At 42.9% G+C, this 16,811-nt stretch overlaps 1 protein-coding gene across 8 annotated transcripts in view; it reads right to left on the minus strand.

Annotated features, from left to right (window-relative positions):
- Nucleotides 1-16,811, minus strand: part of LOC118375721 (collagen alpha-1(XXIII) chain-like) — a 65,533-nt gene that overhangs the window by 29,995 nt on the left and 18,727 nt on the right. For all 8 annotated transcript variants that reach the window (XM_035762335.2, XM_035762357.2, XM_035762321.2 and 5 more), the window contains exons 2-5: nucleotides 7,583-7,609; nucleotides 7,468-7,494; nucleotides 5,129-5,155; nucleotides 2,677-2,703 (exon numbers count right to left, since the gene is read on the minus strand). In XM_035762335.2, the coding sequence (XP_035618228.2) occupies nucleotides 2,677-2,703; nucleotides 5,129-5,155; nucleotides 7,468-7,494; nucleotides 7,583-7,597 (96 nt within the window). In that variant the 5' untranslated portion in view covers nucleotides 7,598-7,609. The remainder of the gene's footprint in view (nucleotides 1-2,676; nucleotides 2,704-5,128; nucleotides 5,156-7,467; nucleotides 7,495-7,582; nucleotides 7,610-16,811) is intronic.

Raw genomic sequence — 16,811 nt, forward strand, 5'->3', positions numbered from 1 at the left:
GCTAGATAAAAGTCAGGAATTTCATCAATGTTGCCGACCGCGCCGTAAAATACCACTGGGTTTGTCCTTCGTTGACATGTAATAGCAATAGCTCGCAATACCTCACAAACACCAGTGTGGTTCAGAATGAGATGTGAATGAGAGACAGTGGTTGCATCCCAAATGACACCCTAGTTCCCATATATGGTCAAAAGTAGTGCACTATATAGGGAACAGGGTACCATTTGTGATGCAGCCTCTGACAGAGAGAGAGAGCGAGAGAGAGAGAGAGCAGTAGCTGAGTATATAAAGAAGGGCTCTTACCGACAGTAGGTAGGAGACAACGTTTGCCTGTAATCTGTCACCTAACCCAGAGTAACCTCATTAAGCACAGTGATAAGATATACAGGACTGTAAAACTGTTCATCTAAGGCCATGACTTCTTACAGAATCGTCCACACCAGATGTCCCCAGGGGAGCAGTTTTTGGACCTGCACTGAGTAAAGTAGGAGATAATTATATAGATGTTAAATACAGGGATGGATGATATCACATCACGAAAAGGCAACAATGACAGCATACTCCAGATGCAGAGAGAGAGATTACCCCCACAATGTAAAAAGAGATGGTTTGGAGGAGACCGGTCCCCTCGGGATGAGAGTTCTGGCTCAGAGTCCTAGTTTTGGGGTTTCCACGGTGACATATAAGTATTTCCACCACTTCATTTCTTATATTTGACTGGAACAAAGGGGAGCTTTTAAAACCTCATCAGAAGAGGAAGAGTGAGTTCTGGGTTCGGCCGTCATGCTAGCCACGTTGGGAAAACACGTACACACAAACGCAGAAATGTACGCACCCACACACACACACCGCCTCGCTTAAATGACCAGAGGAATTATGCAGTGTGTTAACGGTGTGTGTAAAGACCGGTAAATGTCTTTCTGTGCATATACATGTGTTAACAAGGCAGTGATGAACGATGAGAGCGGAGTGTTTTTCAGATGTTATAAATACTCCACAGAGCCAATTCCCCTCCACCCTCTCCCCGTCGCCTTTTTTCTCCATTTGGGATGGACAATTACCCTAATATGCAGGGAGAGGGGGAACGGGAGGGAGAGAGGGGAGACAGATGGAGCCAGAGAACAGATGATAGAGTTTGGGACGTAAACAAGATTTGGAGAACAGAGTTGGAGAACAGGAGTTAATGTGCTTTATTCAAACATGCAACCTCGTTGCTTGAATTTCCTCAGGTCAGGTGCATACATACAGTATACTGTACGTACAGTACATTCGGAAAGCATTCAGACCCCTTGACATTTCCACATTTTGTTACGTTACAGTCTTATCCTGAAATGTATTACATTGTTAATTTCCCCTCATCAATCTACATACAATACCTCATAATGACAAAGCAAAAAAACATTTTTTTGTAAATTTTTGCAAATGTATAAAAAAATATATATATAGGTATATCACATTTACATAAGTTTTCAGAACCTTTACTCAGTACTTTGTTAAAGCAACTTTGGCAGTGAATACAGCCCCGTGTCTTCTTGGGTACGACGCTACAAGCTTGGCACACCTGCATTTGGGGAGTTTCTCCCATTCTTCTCTGTAGACCCTCTCAAGCTCTGTCAGGTCGGATGGGGAGCGTCCCTGCACAGGTCTCTCCAGAGATGTTCGATCGAGTTCACGTCCGGGCTCCCATCAAGGATCTCTCTGTACTTTGCTCCCAGTCCCTGCCACTGAAAAACAGAATCTTGTTTTTCATGGTATGAGAGTCCATTTAGGTGCCTTTTGGCAAACTCCAAGCAGGTTGTCATGTGCCTTTTACTGAGGAGTGACGTCCGTCTGGTCACTCTACCACAAAGGCCTGATTGGTGGAGTGCTGCAGAGATTGTTGTGCTTCTGGAATGTTCTCCCATCTCCACAGGGGAACTCTGTTGCTCTGTCAGAGTGATCATTGGGTTCTTGGTCACCCCCCTATCCAAGGACCTTCTCCCCCGATTGCTCAGTTTGGCCTGGCGGCCAGCTCTAGGAAGGGAGGTGGTTCCAAACTTGATGGTTCCAAACTTCTTCCATTTAATAATGTTGGAGGCCACTATGTTCTTGGGAACCTTCAATGCTGCAGAAATGTTTTGGTACCCTTCTCAAGATCTGTGCCTCGACACAATCCTGTCCCGGAGCTCTACGGACAATTCCTTCGACCTCAAGGCTTGGTTTCTGCTCTGACATACACTGTCAACTGTGAGACCTTATGTAGACAGGTGTGTGCCTTTCCAAATCATGTCCAATTAGTTGAATTTACCACAAGTGGACTCCAATCAAGTTGCAGAAACATCTCAAGGGTGGTCAATGGACCTGAGCTCAATGTCGAGTCTCCTAGCAAAGGGTCTGAATATTTATGTAAATAAGGTAATTATGTTTTTTATTTTTAATACATTTGCAAAAATGTCTAAAAACCTGTTTTCACGTTGCCATTATGGGGTATTGTGTGTAGATTGTGTGTAGATTGCTGAGAAGAAAATACATTGTTTCATACATTTTAGAATAAGGCTATAACATAACAAAATGTGGAAAAAGTCAAGGGTCTGAATACTTTCTGAATGCTCTACGCATACCCTACATCGTTCAGTTCAACAGTCAGAGAGAGTGAGCGAGATAGGGAAACAGGTTTAGAGAGGGAGAGAAACTTACCCTGGGCCCAATGTCTCCCTGGTCACCCTGTAGAGGACACACAAATGGAGAACAACCATCAACACAAAAAAGACAATGGCTTGATTATCCCTGTGGGACAATTTGGGTTGCTGCACTGTGCAGACATAAATACACATAATCAAATATAGACAAGGACTTACTGACAATACATGCAGGTAGAAAAGGTACAATTCATGAGAGGTCAATGATTAATCTGTACACTATATATCAGTACATTCTGTCAACTAAATTTCAACTGTAGGCCACCTTCCTACTGGTGGTTGGTTTAAAACATTCAGAAGCCTTAATGCTACTTAGACAGAGGATTGCTTGGCTCTATCCATTTTGTACCCTGGGGCCCTATAACGTCACCCCGAGGGGAGTAGCTCAAACTCCTGGTAAAGAGGATGGCTGGGGTCCAGCTGTACCTTGTGGGCCGGAGTGAGGGCTCTTTTGTCATAGATGACCTCCAGACCTGACTGCTTGACACCCATCACCTTACTTGCAGAGCTAGGAGCAGGGCTCTCAAATACGTGATTTTCACATATTATATATATTTCCTAAGAATAATACTGAGAAGTTGTGCAAATTATGATAATGCACTTTTAGTGTAAGAGCTGTTTGAAAAGACCGCCTGAAACTGTAGTTTGTTTGGCTCGGGTGGATTTTTTTGAGCCATCTGGTGACATCTTAAGTCAACAGACCAATAACAAAGAGAGTTTGCCCTCTTCTCTGCCAATAACGGCTAGTTCAGGTTACACACCCACCCCATTAGGCCCCTCAGACCACTTCCAGACAGTCCAAGCAACATTCTTGCTTGAGAAATTGCACTTAGCTAAGAAGCAATTCTTTCTTTTTGACCATTTTAATTTTAAACAATCACAGTAAGGTACTTCATTGTTACCCAGAAAGGATTTGACATTGAGATAAAAACGGTTACAATGCACCTTTAAGACACTTTCAACGAAGGACTTGTAAAACAGTGACAATAAAACATGATCACTGTAACGACCGTTGGTGGAAGAAGGTGAGGACCAAGATGCAGCGTGGTAAGTGTTCATCATTATTTTAATAAACTGAACACTAAATACAACAAGGCACAAAATAAAAAACCGAAACAGCTCCGTCAGGTGCAAAACACACTAAACAGAAAAGAACGACCCACAAACACCAGGTGGGAACAGGCTACCTAAGTATGATTCTCAATCAGAGACAACGATAGACAGCTGCCTCTGATTGGGAACCATACCAGGCCAAACACAGAAATAAAAAAACATAGAACAAAAACATAGAATGCCCACCCCAACTCACGCCCTGACCAAACTAAAATAGAGACATAAAAAAGGAACTAAGGTCAGGATGTGACAATCACCATTAAAAGAGGTTCGCTTTCTTCAAAATTAGAGCCTCAACGGTCCTTTCTTATAAATCTGTTCTGTGCATTTCCCCCGCTGTCGCGCGCGTGTGGTTAAATACAACACCCAAGAATGTACAGTCCTCCTCCACTACCTCGATGTCTTGTCCCTGAACAACAGTCATGGGGTGGGTGTTACGTTTATTTCTAAAGCCATTATTCATTTCGGCCACACACACGTCGGTCTACATATGGAACAGTTGACAGCAGTGAAACGACACAATTAGCGGTGATGCTACAGTAAGTAAACCAAAGCCACCATCTGCAAAGCCAATGAAATATGGATTCATGAATCATCTCCCACAATGGAAGCTGTTGAGAGGAGAGTGTTGCTGCTGCTCAGATGAGGGGGATTTGGGCTCTGTGTTCTCATAACAGGGCTATGGTGATTACAGAACGGCAGCCCATTTTCCGGAACCTTCGCATCATCCGTCATTCCAAATTGCTGTTCACTTTACCACACTTGTGTTGCTCCTGTGACCATGCTTAAACGCTTTACACACGCATATGACACACACACACACACGCGCGCGCGCGCTAGCATGTACAAACACACAAACACAGAGTCATCCATTGGTCCAATATAGTGCTATCCATTTCAAACATATTGGGCTGGGCAAAGTGTGACAGTGTGTGAGTATCATTGAAAAAGAGGTGGATGGGATCTTAGCAGTATGCTACAGTACAGTGCTACAGGGCTGTGAACCGGTTCATGTCCTGACATGAGAGATCTCTGACTGCAGCTAATATATGAGCTCTGTACAGTACATGCAGGCCAGGTAATCTATGTGCTCTTGGATAGGAGACATGTGAGAGCGTGTGTGCGGGCGGGTGATTGAGAGCGTGTGTGGGTGTTTTGTGTAAAATACGGCTTGTTTGACAGAAGGTGTCTGAGAACGCGTGTGTGTGTGTGTGTGTGTGTGTGTGCGTGTCCATCTGTCAGTCAATGTGCACAATCCGTGCACAGGATGCAATTCCCAGTTGCACATCCTTCTGGATTCTGCACACAGTACAGCTGTATTCTATATTTGAACATACCTTATCTCCCTTGAGTCCCACTGGTCCCTGGAGAAAAAACGAGAGATAACGAGAGAAAAATCAGTTGTTACAAATCTGTGTTTGATGCTGTTCAACTGCGGGGAAAAAATGTATATCCCCACAGGATCTTTTTTTTTAACCTTCTGCTTAATAAGAAGACTGGGGTGATCTAACTCCAACAATAAGGCACATATCTCCCTGATTCACTATTAACAACCAGGGGATGGCATTCAATCAAACAGAATGTGATGATTTTGCTCCATATATCCATGTCACTCACAGAAATACACCTTGTCGAAAGTCATAGGGAGTTTAAAAGTTTTGTCTCTGAACGTGAGCCAGCGTAAAAACGACCTGAGCTCTTTTCGCAAACATTTAGCGACTTTCGCTAATGTTTGCCGACTGAGTAAAAAGCCTCCGGGAGTCCTGTTGAAGGGTTTCTGAGGTAATGAGAAATACAATTCAAAGGCCAAGACGTACATTCTTCCACCCCTCCCGCAGAGAATGACTTTTCCATGTAATGAGGTAGAACTGTGTTGTTCGGTATGGAGACTGGAGAGGAACCATTCGCTATTATCGCTAAGGGGTTGGCAGCCACAGCGCACTGAAGCTATGCTTTGACTGAGCTAACGCTATTTTGACATGCTGTGTGTTAGGGATGACTTGACTGGTTGACTGGCTGAGTACTTATCGACAGTGGACTCATAGATGAGCTAATCCTCACTACGGGCCATCCTCTCGCCCACCTCTCAGGCACACTGATCTATCTGATGACAGGTGGCACTGGGACCGTGAATGTGGCTCCTGACCGCAGACCGCGCTATGACCACAAACCCACTGTGATCGACCATACTGGAGAGATCACAAACCCACCGTGATTGACCATACTGGAGAGCTGTAGGGGACATCTGCTAATAATGTCCTCCAGGCCAACAGGTTGAGCTGAGCTCAGTGTGTGTGTGTGCATGTGTGTGTGAAAAAGAGTCTTTCTGTGTTTCTCTCCTACACTGGGTAAGACAAGGAAAGGAAGTGAGTGGAGAAGGGGGAAAAGTGTGAGATGAAAAGAGGGGGTAGAGCGTGGGTAAAAGAGGGTGTAGTGTGAAGGGAAAAGAGGGGGTAGTGTGAGGGGAAAGAGACGGTAGCGCCAGGGGAAAAGAGGGGATAAGGGTGAGGGGTAATGCGATTCCCCACTTGTTGACAGGGAGAAGCTTAACTCCTGCTCTTTTCCATTTCCTTCAGGCCCAGAGAGACAGAGAGGAAGAGAGGGGAAGAGTTGGAGAAAAGGAGGGAGGGAAGATCAGGGCACCAAGCTGTCTGGACCTCCAACCTCTCACTCTTCTTCTTCTGTCTCGTTTTCTCTCTCTCTTTCCCTGGGCATCTTTTATCGTTCCTCTCTAACTCCGTATACTCCATTTATCCTTTCTCTTTACCACCTCCCTCTCCTTATCCCCCTCTCTTCTTCCACCTTTCTCTTCCTTCCCTCTTTCCACTCACATCCATCTCTCCTGTTACTCCTCCTCTACGGTGTGGTGTGCTGTGAGGTCGCCCATCAGTAAAAACACAGTAAGAAGGCCTGTGCCACACCTGGTTGACTTTAACGGCAGAGCTCTGATTGCTGTGAAAGCCCCTTTAAAGGACAACCCCAGCTTGACATCTTCTTTAGCAGGAAACAACTGATTAATGATGTTTGGAGAGTGCTATTCAAACCGCTCTCTGCAAGTGTTTCAGTGGATAAATGAGTCCTCTCTTCGTGGCCAAGGCTGAGCAAGGTGGCCGTCGTAATGACTTTTTAAAGAGCCTCTGTCGAAAGTCATAAACTCTCTCTCTCTCTTTTTCACCCTCTCTCCCGCTCTCCTAACCCATTCTCTTCGCCTCGGCTGTTCCCCCTATCCCCAATGTCCTTTCTCCCTGAGTGAGTGTGTGTGGGTAGAGCAGTGTGTTGGGGAAGTGTACCACCAGGGACTGGCTGATAGATGGGCCCCAGGGCTGGAGTGAATAGGGGTTTCAGTGCTCTGTCCTCAGGCAGAGCTGAGTCATGACTCCAATGAGGTCTGGAGAGGCTGGGTCAACTTTTGGAAGGATTACATGATTGCTACTGATCGTAACCTCGCCAACTCACTATAGATGTATTTTCCAACTAGGACAATAAATAACGACTGATGACGTGCAGAAACGAGTCACCTGGCTTACAGATTCCAATAATCACCTACGTTCACAGACTTATTATATATCATATATATATTATATTATATATATTATATTATATCCCTGTAACTTTTATGTGTGTCCCACTCCCAACAACATGATAACCACTGCAGGAATGAGAGGAATGAGCGTACCTGACTTCCTTTAGGACCTGGGAGACCCTACGAAGAGGAGAGAGAGTCAAAGAGTTAAAATCAATAAAAGATTGCAGTAAAATTAGTTTCATTCAACTGTAAAATAGATACTCACTGGTTTGCCATCCATGCCGAGCGGGCCCTACGGAGAGATAGTGAGGGAAAGAGAGAACAAGAGAAAAAGAACATTAAAAGAGACAGATTAACCCATGTGTTTTGAGCAGTGATTGCCCCAGAGATCCATTAGAGAACAGCCTATAAAGTGGAAGTGTGTGTGTGAGTCAATGAAGTATAAAATGAGTCAATGTCTGCTTGTAAATCTCACTGATGACTCCGAGGACACTGTTTCTGTTTGCCAAACCAACAATGATGTCACCCCTCTAGTAGAACATTCTCCCTGTGTGTCTGTCTGACACACACACACACACACACACACACACACACACACACACACACACACACACACACACACACACACACACACACACACACACACACACACACACACACACACACACACACACACACACACACACACACACACACACACAAACTCTGGGCAGAAAAATATCTGTAACAGAGTTGGGTAATGCAACTGACGTCATAAACAAATCGACATAAACAACAGTAAATAACAAAAGTGTTTCACCAGTGAGCCAAAGATGGAGGAGGAAAGGAAAAGGACAAAAGGTGATGTGTGTGTTTAAACACATTATATATCCTGCCCCATTTGGTGTGTGTGTGTGAGGAGGGTGAGGGCTGCTTCTATGGACTGTGGGTGGACATGTCCCAGCTGTGTATAGCACGCCTCCGAACCATCCACCCACTCACACACAGGCACACACGCATGCAGGCACACACACACAAACAAATGTCCCGACTGCACCCAGCACGAAACACCCACAGCATGTGTCCCAAAGCACATCACTTCATATAGTCTGCATTACTGCAGAGTGCATCACTTCATATAGTCTGCATTACTGCAGAGTGCATCACATCATATAGTCTGCATTACTGCAGAGTGCATCACTTCATATAGTCTGCATTACTGCAGAGTGCATCACTTCATATAGTCTGCATTACTGCAGAGTGCATCACTTCATATAGTCTGCATTACTGCAGAGTGCATCACTTCATATAGTCTGCATTACTGCAGAGTGCATCACTTCATATAGTCTGCATTTACTGCAGAGTGCATCACTTCATATAGTCTGCATTACTGCAGAGTGCATCACTTCATATAGTCTGCATTACTGCAGAGTGCATCACTTCATATAGTCTGCATTACTGCAGAGTGCATCACTTCATATAGTCTGCATTTACTGCAGAGTGCATCACTTCAAGCTCTGGCCTGTGTAATGTATATAAACAGAGAGAGGTACAAGTTATGGCTGTCTTCAGTCGATGTCCACTCTTAAAGAGGTGCTGAAATAGGAGGCAGACCTGGGCCATGTTTAGCTGCCAAACGTTGTTGAACAGCTCTGTCCCCTGACCTGTGAAGACTTACAGTGGGAAGAATAATAAATGTTGTCATCATCTCTCTGTTTTTCCAGCCCCTAGAGTACCTTGCACAGAAGCTTCTCGAAGCGAAACCCTACGTCTGTGTCTGCCTTCACGCTTTGATGGATGGAGGGAGGACAGGAGGATAGGAGGGTGCAGAGGGAGAAAAAGTTGTATTTTTGAAAAGAGGACTATATGAGTCGTTTTTACTGTTCATGTTCTCGCTTTGGTCTCATAATGAGATGGCATGGTCGAAGATAAGCTATGAATGTCTTCCTGGAAAACACAGGGGTTTTTGAAGACTTATAATGTCTCCTTGATTAGGCCCTTGTGGTTTAATTAGTGTTAAGGACATTTTCGTTTTTGCGCTTTTCTAGTGACGTTTCCTGTGTTCATTCAAGTGACTGACTGAATATATCCTCACTATCAGTTATCTTCAATTTGGCAGTACGCCCAGGCCCTTGTTTTGAGAAAAAAAGATTTATCAGTTTCAAGGTCTCAGGAGAAGCTTGTGAGGTATTAGTTTAGTTTAGTTTATTTTATTTTTACAGGGACAGTGCACATTAATCAACGTTTCAGTAAAAGTGCCGGTTTTAGCCAGCCGGCTAATTTTCAACCGCAGTCCCTGGGCAGGTTATTAAAAACAATTACAATATAGACAATAGCACCATAGACATAGCAACATAGCAACATAGGACAAGCAAGGTATAGCATATAGACAGAGCAACATAGAACAAAAAGCAGCATGACAAAATTCATAAAAGCAACAAAGTGTTTCCACACCTCACAAGCTACAGACAACATGGAAAGCGGCAACACACAGCTAGGGACCATGTTCACAAATCTGATTGACCTTTAGCCATGTCTTCAAGCATTTTGTGAAAGTGTGATATGTGGTGCAGTTATGTGTGTCTGATGGCAGTGTATTCCAGACATGGGAAGCTCTCACAGAGAATGCAGATTTACTAAAGGTGCTTTTCCTTAGGGGAACTATACAGGCACCTCTCATGGCAGACCTTGTGGATCTGCTGCCATATGTCTGGGTTTTCTGTTTAACAAAAATATTGAGTGGAGGGGGAGCCAGGCCATTAAGGATCTTAAATACAAGACATGCGTCGGTGTATTGCACAAGATTTTCCCAACTCAAGAGCTCATGTTTTCTAAGGATGTGACAATGATGATGGCTATTGGGCTTCCTATCAAGCACTTTGAGAGCCTGTTTGTAGACAGACTGAATAGGTTTTAATGTTGTACAGCAAGCTTGGGCCCAACTAGTCAAGCAGTATGTTAAGTGGGGGAGTATCATAGATTTGAAGTACAGTTTTGCCACCTCTGTAGTCAAACAATTTCGTATAAATCGGAAATTAGCTAGATTGAATTTAGTTATTTGAATGACCTTTTTCACATGCTTTTTAAAAGAGAGGTTGGAATCAAGTATGATGCCAAGGTACTTAAAATCGGACACCACCTGGAGCTTCTCCCCTGACACATAGACATCTGGCTCAGTAGCATCTGTTGCCCTCTTTGTGAAGAACATGCAAACAGTTTTTTTCACATTGAGATGCAAACACGAGTCACTGAGCCACTTTGTAACCTGGACCATTACAGTAGTGAGTTCTTGTGCAGCTTGTTGTTTGCTCTTTGCATGCACATATATCACTGTATCATCTGCATACATTTGAACGTCAGACCCAGTACAGACAGAAGGCAGATCATTAATGTACAGGCTGAACAGGAGGGGCCCCAGTATTGACCCTTGGGGCACGCCCACATCATAGCTACGAGTGGGCGACAGCTCATTGCTCACTCTGACACACTGAGTTCTGCCTTCAAGGTATGATTTCATCCATCTCAAGGCATCAGGGGAAAAGTTGAACTTGGACAATTTTGTGATGAGAATATCATGGTTAACAGTATCAAAAGCCTTCCTTAGGTCCAGAAACACAGCCCCAACAGCACCCCCTTTGTCCATCTTGGACTTCACATTTTCCAGAAGAAAGCAGTTGGCCGTTTCTGTGGAGTGTTTCGCTCTGAAGCCAAACTGCATGGAGTTGGTCTGTCACATGCATGACCCAGTACTGGTCGGTCACAAGAAGGAAGCAAACATTAATGATGAATTAATTATGAATAAGCTAAATCATGCAAATATGCAGTATATAAGAGAACTAATGGGACTGCCCCGTGAGAGCTCCTGATCGACATGTGTACATGGTGAATTGAGTTGGTTGGAACCTCTCCAGTGCGCTGATAATAAACAATGAATAATTTAAGATTGACTTTGGGTGTCCATGTGTAAAAATTTCCACAACAATTGGGTGTCAACGAACAGGATGATTGATTCTGCCTGCGGCGCATTCCAGTGGGGTCTGTGAGAAAAAAAATCATTTTATAATGCGTGAGGGAAATTCCCATCTGACCAAAAGACAATGAGACCCGCTAAGACCAGACCCTTACTGTGAGCTGCCCGGGAGGAGACATTATCCGCGAACAATTGACGGCAACTGATTTCAGTAAGTCAATTTAAATGAATCTGTATATCAAAAAATACAAATAAATGCGAGTAACGCATAAGAAGGTACCCATGTTCTTATAGAGTGAAGGCTATTATGAGAAGACTGGAGCGAGGGTGTAATGGTAACATTCTGCAGCCACTACAAATAACACAAGGTGTTTTGAATACGGGGTGTTATTTACAGTGGGGTAAAAAAGTATTTAGTCAGCCACCAATTGTGCAAGTTCTCCTACTTAATAAAATGAGAGAGGCCTGTAATTTTCATCATAGGTACACTTCAACTAGACAGACAAAATGAGGGAAAAAAATCCAGAAAATCACATTGTAGGATTTTTAATGAATTTATTTGCAAATTATGGTGGAAAATAAGTATTTGGTTTATCTCAATACTTTGTTATATACCCTTATATACCCTTTGCTGGCAATGACAGAGGTCAAAGATTTTCTGTAAGTCTTCACAAGGTTTTCACACACTGTTTCTGGTATTTTGGCCCATTCCTCCATGCAGATCTCCTCTAGAGCAGTGATGTTTTGGGGCTGTTGCTGGGCAACACGGACTTTCAACTCCCTCCAAAGATTTTCTATGGGGTTGAGATCTGGAGACTGGCTAGGCCAATCCAGGACCTTGAAATGATTCTTACGAAGCCACTCCTTCGTTGCCCGGGCGGTGTGTTTGGGATCATTGTCATGCTGAAAGACCCAGCCACGTTTCATCTTCAATGCCCTTGCTGATGGAAGGAGGTTTTCACTCAAAATCTCACGATACATGGGGCCCCATTCATTCTTTCCTTTACACGGATCAGTCGTCCTGGTCCCTTTGCAGAAAAACAGCCTCAAAGCATGATGTTTCCACCCACATGCTTCACAGTAGGTATGGTGTTCTTTGGATGCAACTCAGCATTCTTTGTCCTCCAAACACGACGAGTTGAGTTTACCAAAAAGTTATATTTTGGTTTCATCTGACCATATGACATTCTCCCAATCTTCTTCTGGATCATCCAAATGCTCTCTAGCAAACTTCAGACGGGCCTGGACATGTACTGGCTTAAGCAGGGGGACACGTCTGGCACTGCAGGATTTGAGTCCCTGGCGGCATAGTGTGTTACTGATGATAGGCTTTGTTACTTTGGTCCCAGCTCTCTGCAGATCATTCACTAGGTCCCCCGTGTGGTTCTGGGATTTTGGCTCACCGTTCTTGCGATCATTTTGACCCCACAGGGTGAGATCTTGCGTGGAGCCCCAGATCGAGGGGGATTATCAGTATGTCTTCCATTTCCTAATAATTGCTCCCACAGTTGATTTCTTCAAACCAAGCTGCTTACCTATTGCAGATTCAGTCTTCCCAGCCTGATGCAGGTCTACAATTTTGTTTCTGGTGTCCTTTGACAGCTCTTTGGTCTTGGCCATAGTGGAGTTTGGAGTGTGAATGTTTGAGGTTGTGGACAGGTGTCTTTTATACTGATAAGAAGTTCAAACAGGTGCCATTAATACAGGGAACAAGTGGAGGACAGAGGAGCCTCTTAAAGAAGAAGTTACAGGTCTGTGAGAGCCAGAAATCTTGCTTGTTTGTAGGTGACCAAATACTTATTTTCCTCCATAATTTGCAAATAAATTCATAAAAAATCCTACAATATGATTTTCTGGATTTTGTTTTTCATTTTGTCTGTCATAGTTGAAGTGTACCTATGATGAAAATTACAGGCCTCTCTCATCTTTTTAAGTAGGAGAACTTGCACAATTGGTGGTTGACTAAATACTTTTTTGCCCCACTGTATATGTATAGGAAGTAGCGGCAAGAGAACCATTGAAGATACAGATGGTGCATAGCAAGTAATGACAAGTGAATTGTAGAAGATGCACATGGGGTAATAGAGGAGAATACCGAGTGTGTTTGAGAATACTACTAACTTAATGTGGATGTGAAAGTTGTGTGATTGTAAGATATGACATTGATTTAAATTTGGATAATAAATGTATTTAAATTATTACTATTAAGATTGAAATATGGATAGTAAGCTGGTTGAAATTTGGATAATAAGATAGAAATGCAGCTTTTAATTACTGAGTGACTGAGACCTGTCAGGGGACTAGCTCCAGTGTCAAAGAGGATTACTGAGTGTGTGAAAAAAAACAGTTATGTGTGAGCTGAGTTTTTCGGAAAGTATTTAGACCATTTGACTTTTTCCACATTTTGCTACATTACAGTCTTATTCTAAAATTGATTAAATAGTATTTCCCCCTCATCAATCAAACATACAATACCCCATAATGATACAGGAAAAACAGGTTTAAAAAAAATGTTTGCTAATTTATTAAAAATAAAACCTAAAATATGACATTTACATAAGTATTCAGACCCTTTACTCAGTCCTTTGTTGAAGCACCTTTGACAGTGATTACAGCCTTGAGTCTTCTTGGGTATGCCGCTACAAGCTTGGCACACCTGTATTTGGGGAGTTTCTCCCATTCTTCTCTGTAGATCCTCTCTAGCTTTGTCAGGTTGGATGGGGAGCGTTGCTGCACAGCTATTTTCAGGTCTCTCCAGAGATGTTCGATCGGGTTCAAGTCTGGGCTCTGTCTGGGCCACTCAATGGCATTTAGAGACTTGTCCCGAAGCCACCCCTGAATTGTCTTGCCTGTGTGCCTTGGGTCATTGTTCTGTTGGAAGGTGAACCTTCGCCTCAGTCTGAGGTCCTGAGCGCTCTGGAGCAGATTTTCACCACACAGCTCTACTTTGCTCCTTTCATCTTTACCCCAATCCTGACTAGTCTCCCAGTCCCTGCCACTGAAAAACATCCCCACAGCATGATGCTGCCACCACCATAGGGATGCTGCCAGGTTTCCTCCAGACGTGAAGCTTGGCATTCAGGCCGAAGAGTTCCATTTGGTTTCATCAGACCAGAGAATCTTGTTTCTCATGGTTTGAGAGTCTTTAGGTGCCTTTTGGCAAACTCCAAGCGGGCTGTCATTTGCCTTTTACTGAGGAGTGGCTTCCATCTGGCTACTCCACCATAAAGGCCTGATTGGTGCAGTGCTGCAGAGATGGTGATCCTTCTGGAAGGTTCTCCCATCTCCACAGAGGAACTCTGTTGCTCTTTCAGAGTGACCATTGGGTCCCTGACCAAGGCCCTTCTCCCCCGATTGCTCAGTTTGTCTGGGAGGCCAGCTCTGGGATGAGTCTTGGTGGTTCCAAACTTCTCCCATTTAACCTTTTCATACCTGAGTTCCAAATATCGCCCCAGCATGAGTAGTTTTATGCGCCTGATGTCAGAATGCGCTCACTGTTCCAAAATGTGATTATTACGCAACAGGACAGTTAACACATATTGTCTCCTCTTATTATCTTCGGCTGATGCGAAAAAACAAACATGGCGGCACGCACAAACTACCCATCGTCGGATTACTTTAGATTTCTAGAAAGTTTTTTACCAAATTATTTAGATCAATGGTGAGCTCATCCGTGATGTAATGAATTATAAATAGTAATTGTTATTAGCTAATTTATATTGTAGTTTCTGTCAGCCGAGAAATATACAAATATGACCGCTTGTGTTAGGTCAATCTTACCTCAGTTAGCGCTAGGACAAATGTAGCCTACATTTTCCGGTATGGACTGTGTAAGGACTGTGTAAGGACTGTGTTTGTGCAAAATGTTTCTGTGAAAAAACAGTGTGGCCAGCTCAAATGCTGATTGTTGAGTCAATCAAAACTGGACGTTATAAATAAGCGTTCTAATCAAACCGGTTTGAGAGTACGCTGCAGGTTAAGAATTTCGAGCCTCATAGCAAAGGGTCTGGATACTTATGTAAAGAAGTTATTTTTTATATATTTTTAAAATTTTTAGTGCAATAATGTTTTAAATCTGTTTTTGCTTTGTCATTATGTGGTATTGTGTGTAGATTTCTGAGAAAAAAAGTATATTTAATCCATTTTAAAATAAGGCTGTAATGTAACAAAATGTGGAAAAAGTCAAGGGGTCTGAATACACACCGAAGGCTCTGTATAACTTTATCTAGGGGTTCTGTACACCACCGCCCATCGATCTACACATAGTGAGCACTGACAGGAGAAACCATTGAAAAGTAACAGCTGAGATGGGTAAGGGCTGAACAATGAAGTTCATTGACACCCCCGGACACTGAGATTTTCTCGAGAGAGAGGGCAACAGTTGAGATGGGTAAGGGCTGTAACAATGTTCATTGATGCCCCCGGGCACTGAGATTTCCTTGACAACATGCACCCCCGGGCTACTGCGTTGTGATCGTTGCTGCAATGTGGACGTGAATCAATAAAGTTTTATAAGATTTATAGCGATTCTGTATGGAGATTTGAAAGAAGAGAATATTTTCCCCGAATATGCTGTTAAATAGAACACGAGTGAATATGTAAACCCCTGTATGAAAAGAACACTGGTGTAGAGGGCGAATTTGTGATGTAACACAAATGTATAATGGGTTACTAGGGATAAAGATGAAGGAACAATGGAAAATAATAATAATAATAATAATAATAATAATTTATTATTACAATTTATTTGACTCCCGATGGAGTTTTTGTTGATATCCCAACTGATGACATTCTAAACCAATTTGAGAGTAGGCAAAATGGAAACTGTCTGTGCTGTCTCAGGTGCCAGACTTATTATGGACAGAGCACGCCATCTACAGGGGACTGATAGACTGTGCCAACCCAGTTAATACATATTGATCCCTCCAAAGCATTACATATGAATCTTAAAATAATAGACATTTAATAAATATTGAAGCAGTAAATGAATATTCAACAGAGATTGGTAAGAAAAATATATAGTAACTTTTTGAAGGTACTAAAATGAAAAGAATGCCTTCTAATATGGAGAGAGTTATCATGTTTGTTTTGTTTTGTTTTAAACCTTGTAATGGGGAAAAGCAGAACATTGTTTGAGAGTGATCTGGGTGTATTAGCAGTAGTGATTGAGGTGTTCCTATTGGAAAGGGAGTCCGAGTTGAAAGAAACAGATATGGATACTTGTGAAAGTAACAGAGTATATAGGAATGAGTTTTCAGATAGCATTCTAATAATGCAATATCTTAGCAATTTGAAGAAGTAAATGTTTCAATACAAGGTCACATGACAGATAGAGGGATTGAGCATTGGGACTGATATTAAATTAGAGTCTGCCATCTGGTGTTTGGGTTAGAGATAAGGTTCCTGTGGAACATTAGATAGCCGCCAGTACAAACTTTACTCAAACTGGCTCTAAGGGACACAGTGTGGGGAAAGAACACAATGAGGAAATTTGGGACAGAGGTATGAATAATTGAATAAAACATGTTTTTAACAATGTATTACT

This window comes from Oncorhynchus keta, chromosome 4 (genome assembly GCF_023373465.1).
Source record: "Oncorhynchus keta strain PuntledgeMale-10-30-2019 chromosome 4, Oket_V2, whole genome shotgun sequence".
NCBI classification, from domain to species: Eukaryota; Metazoa; Chordata; class Actinopteri; order Salmoniformes; family Salmonidae; genus Oncorhynchus; species Oncorhynchus keta.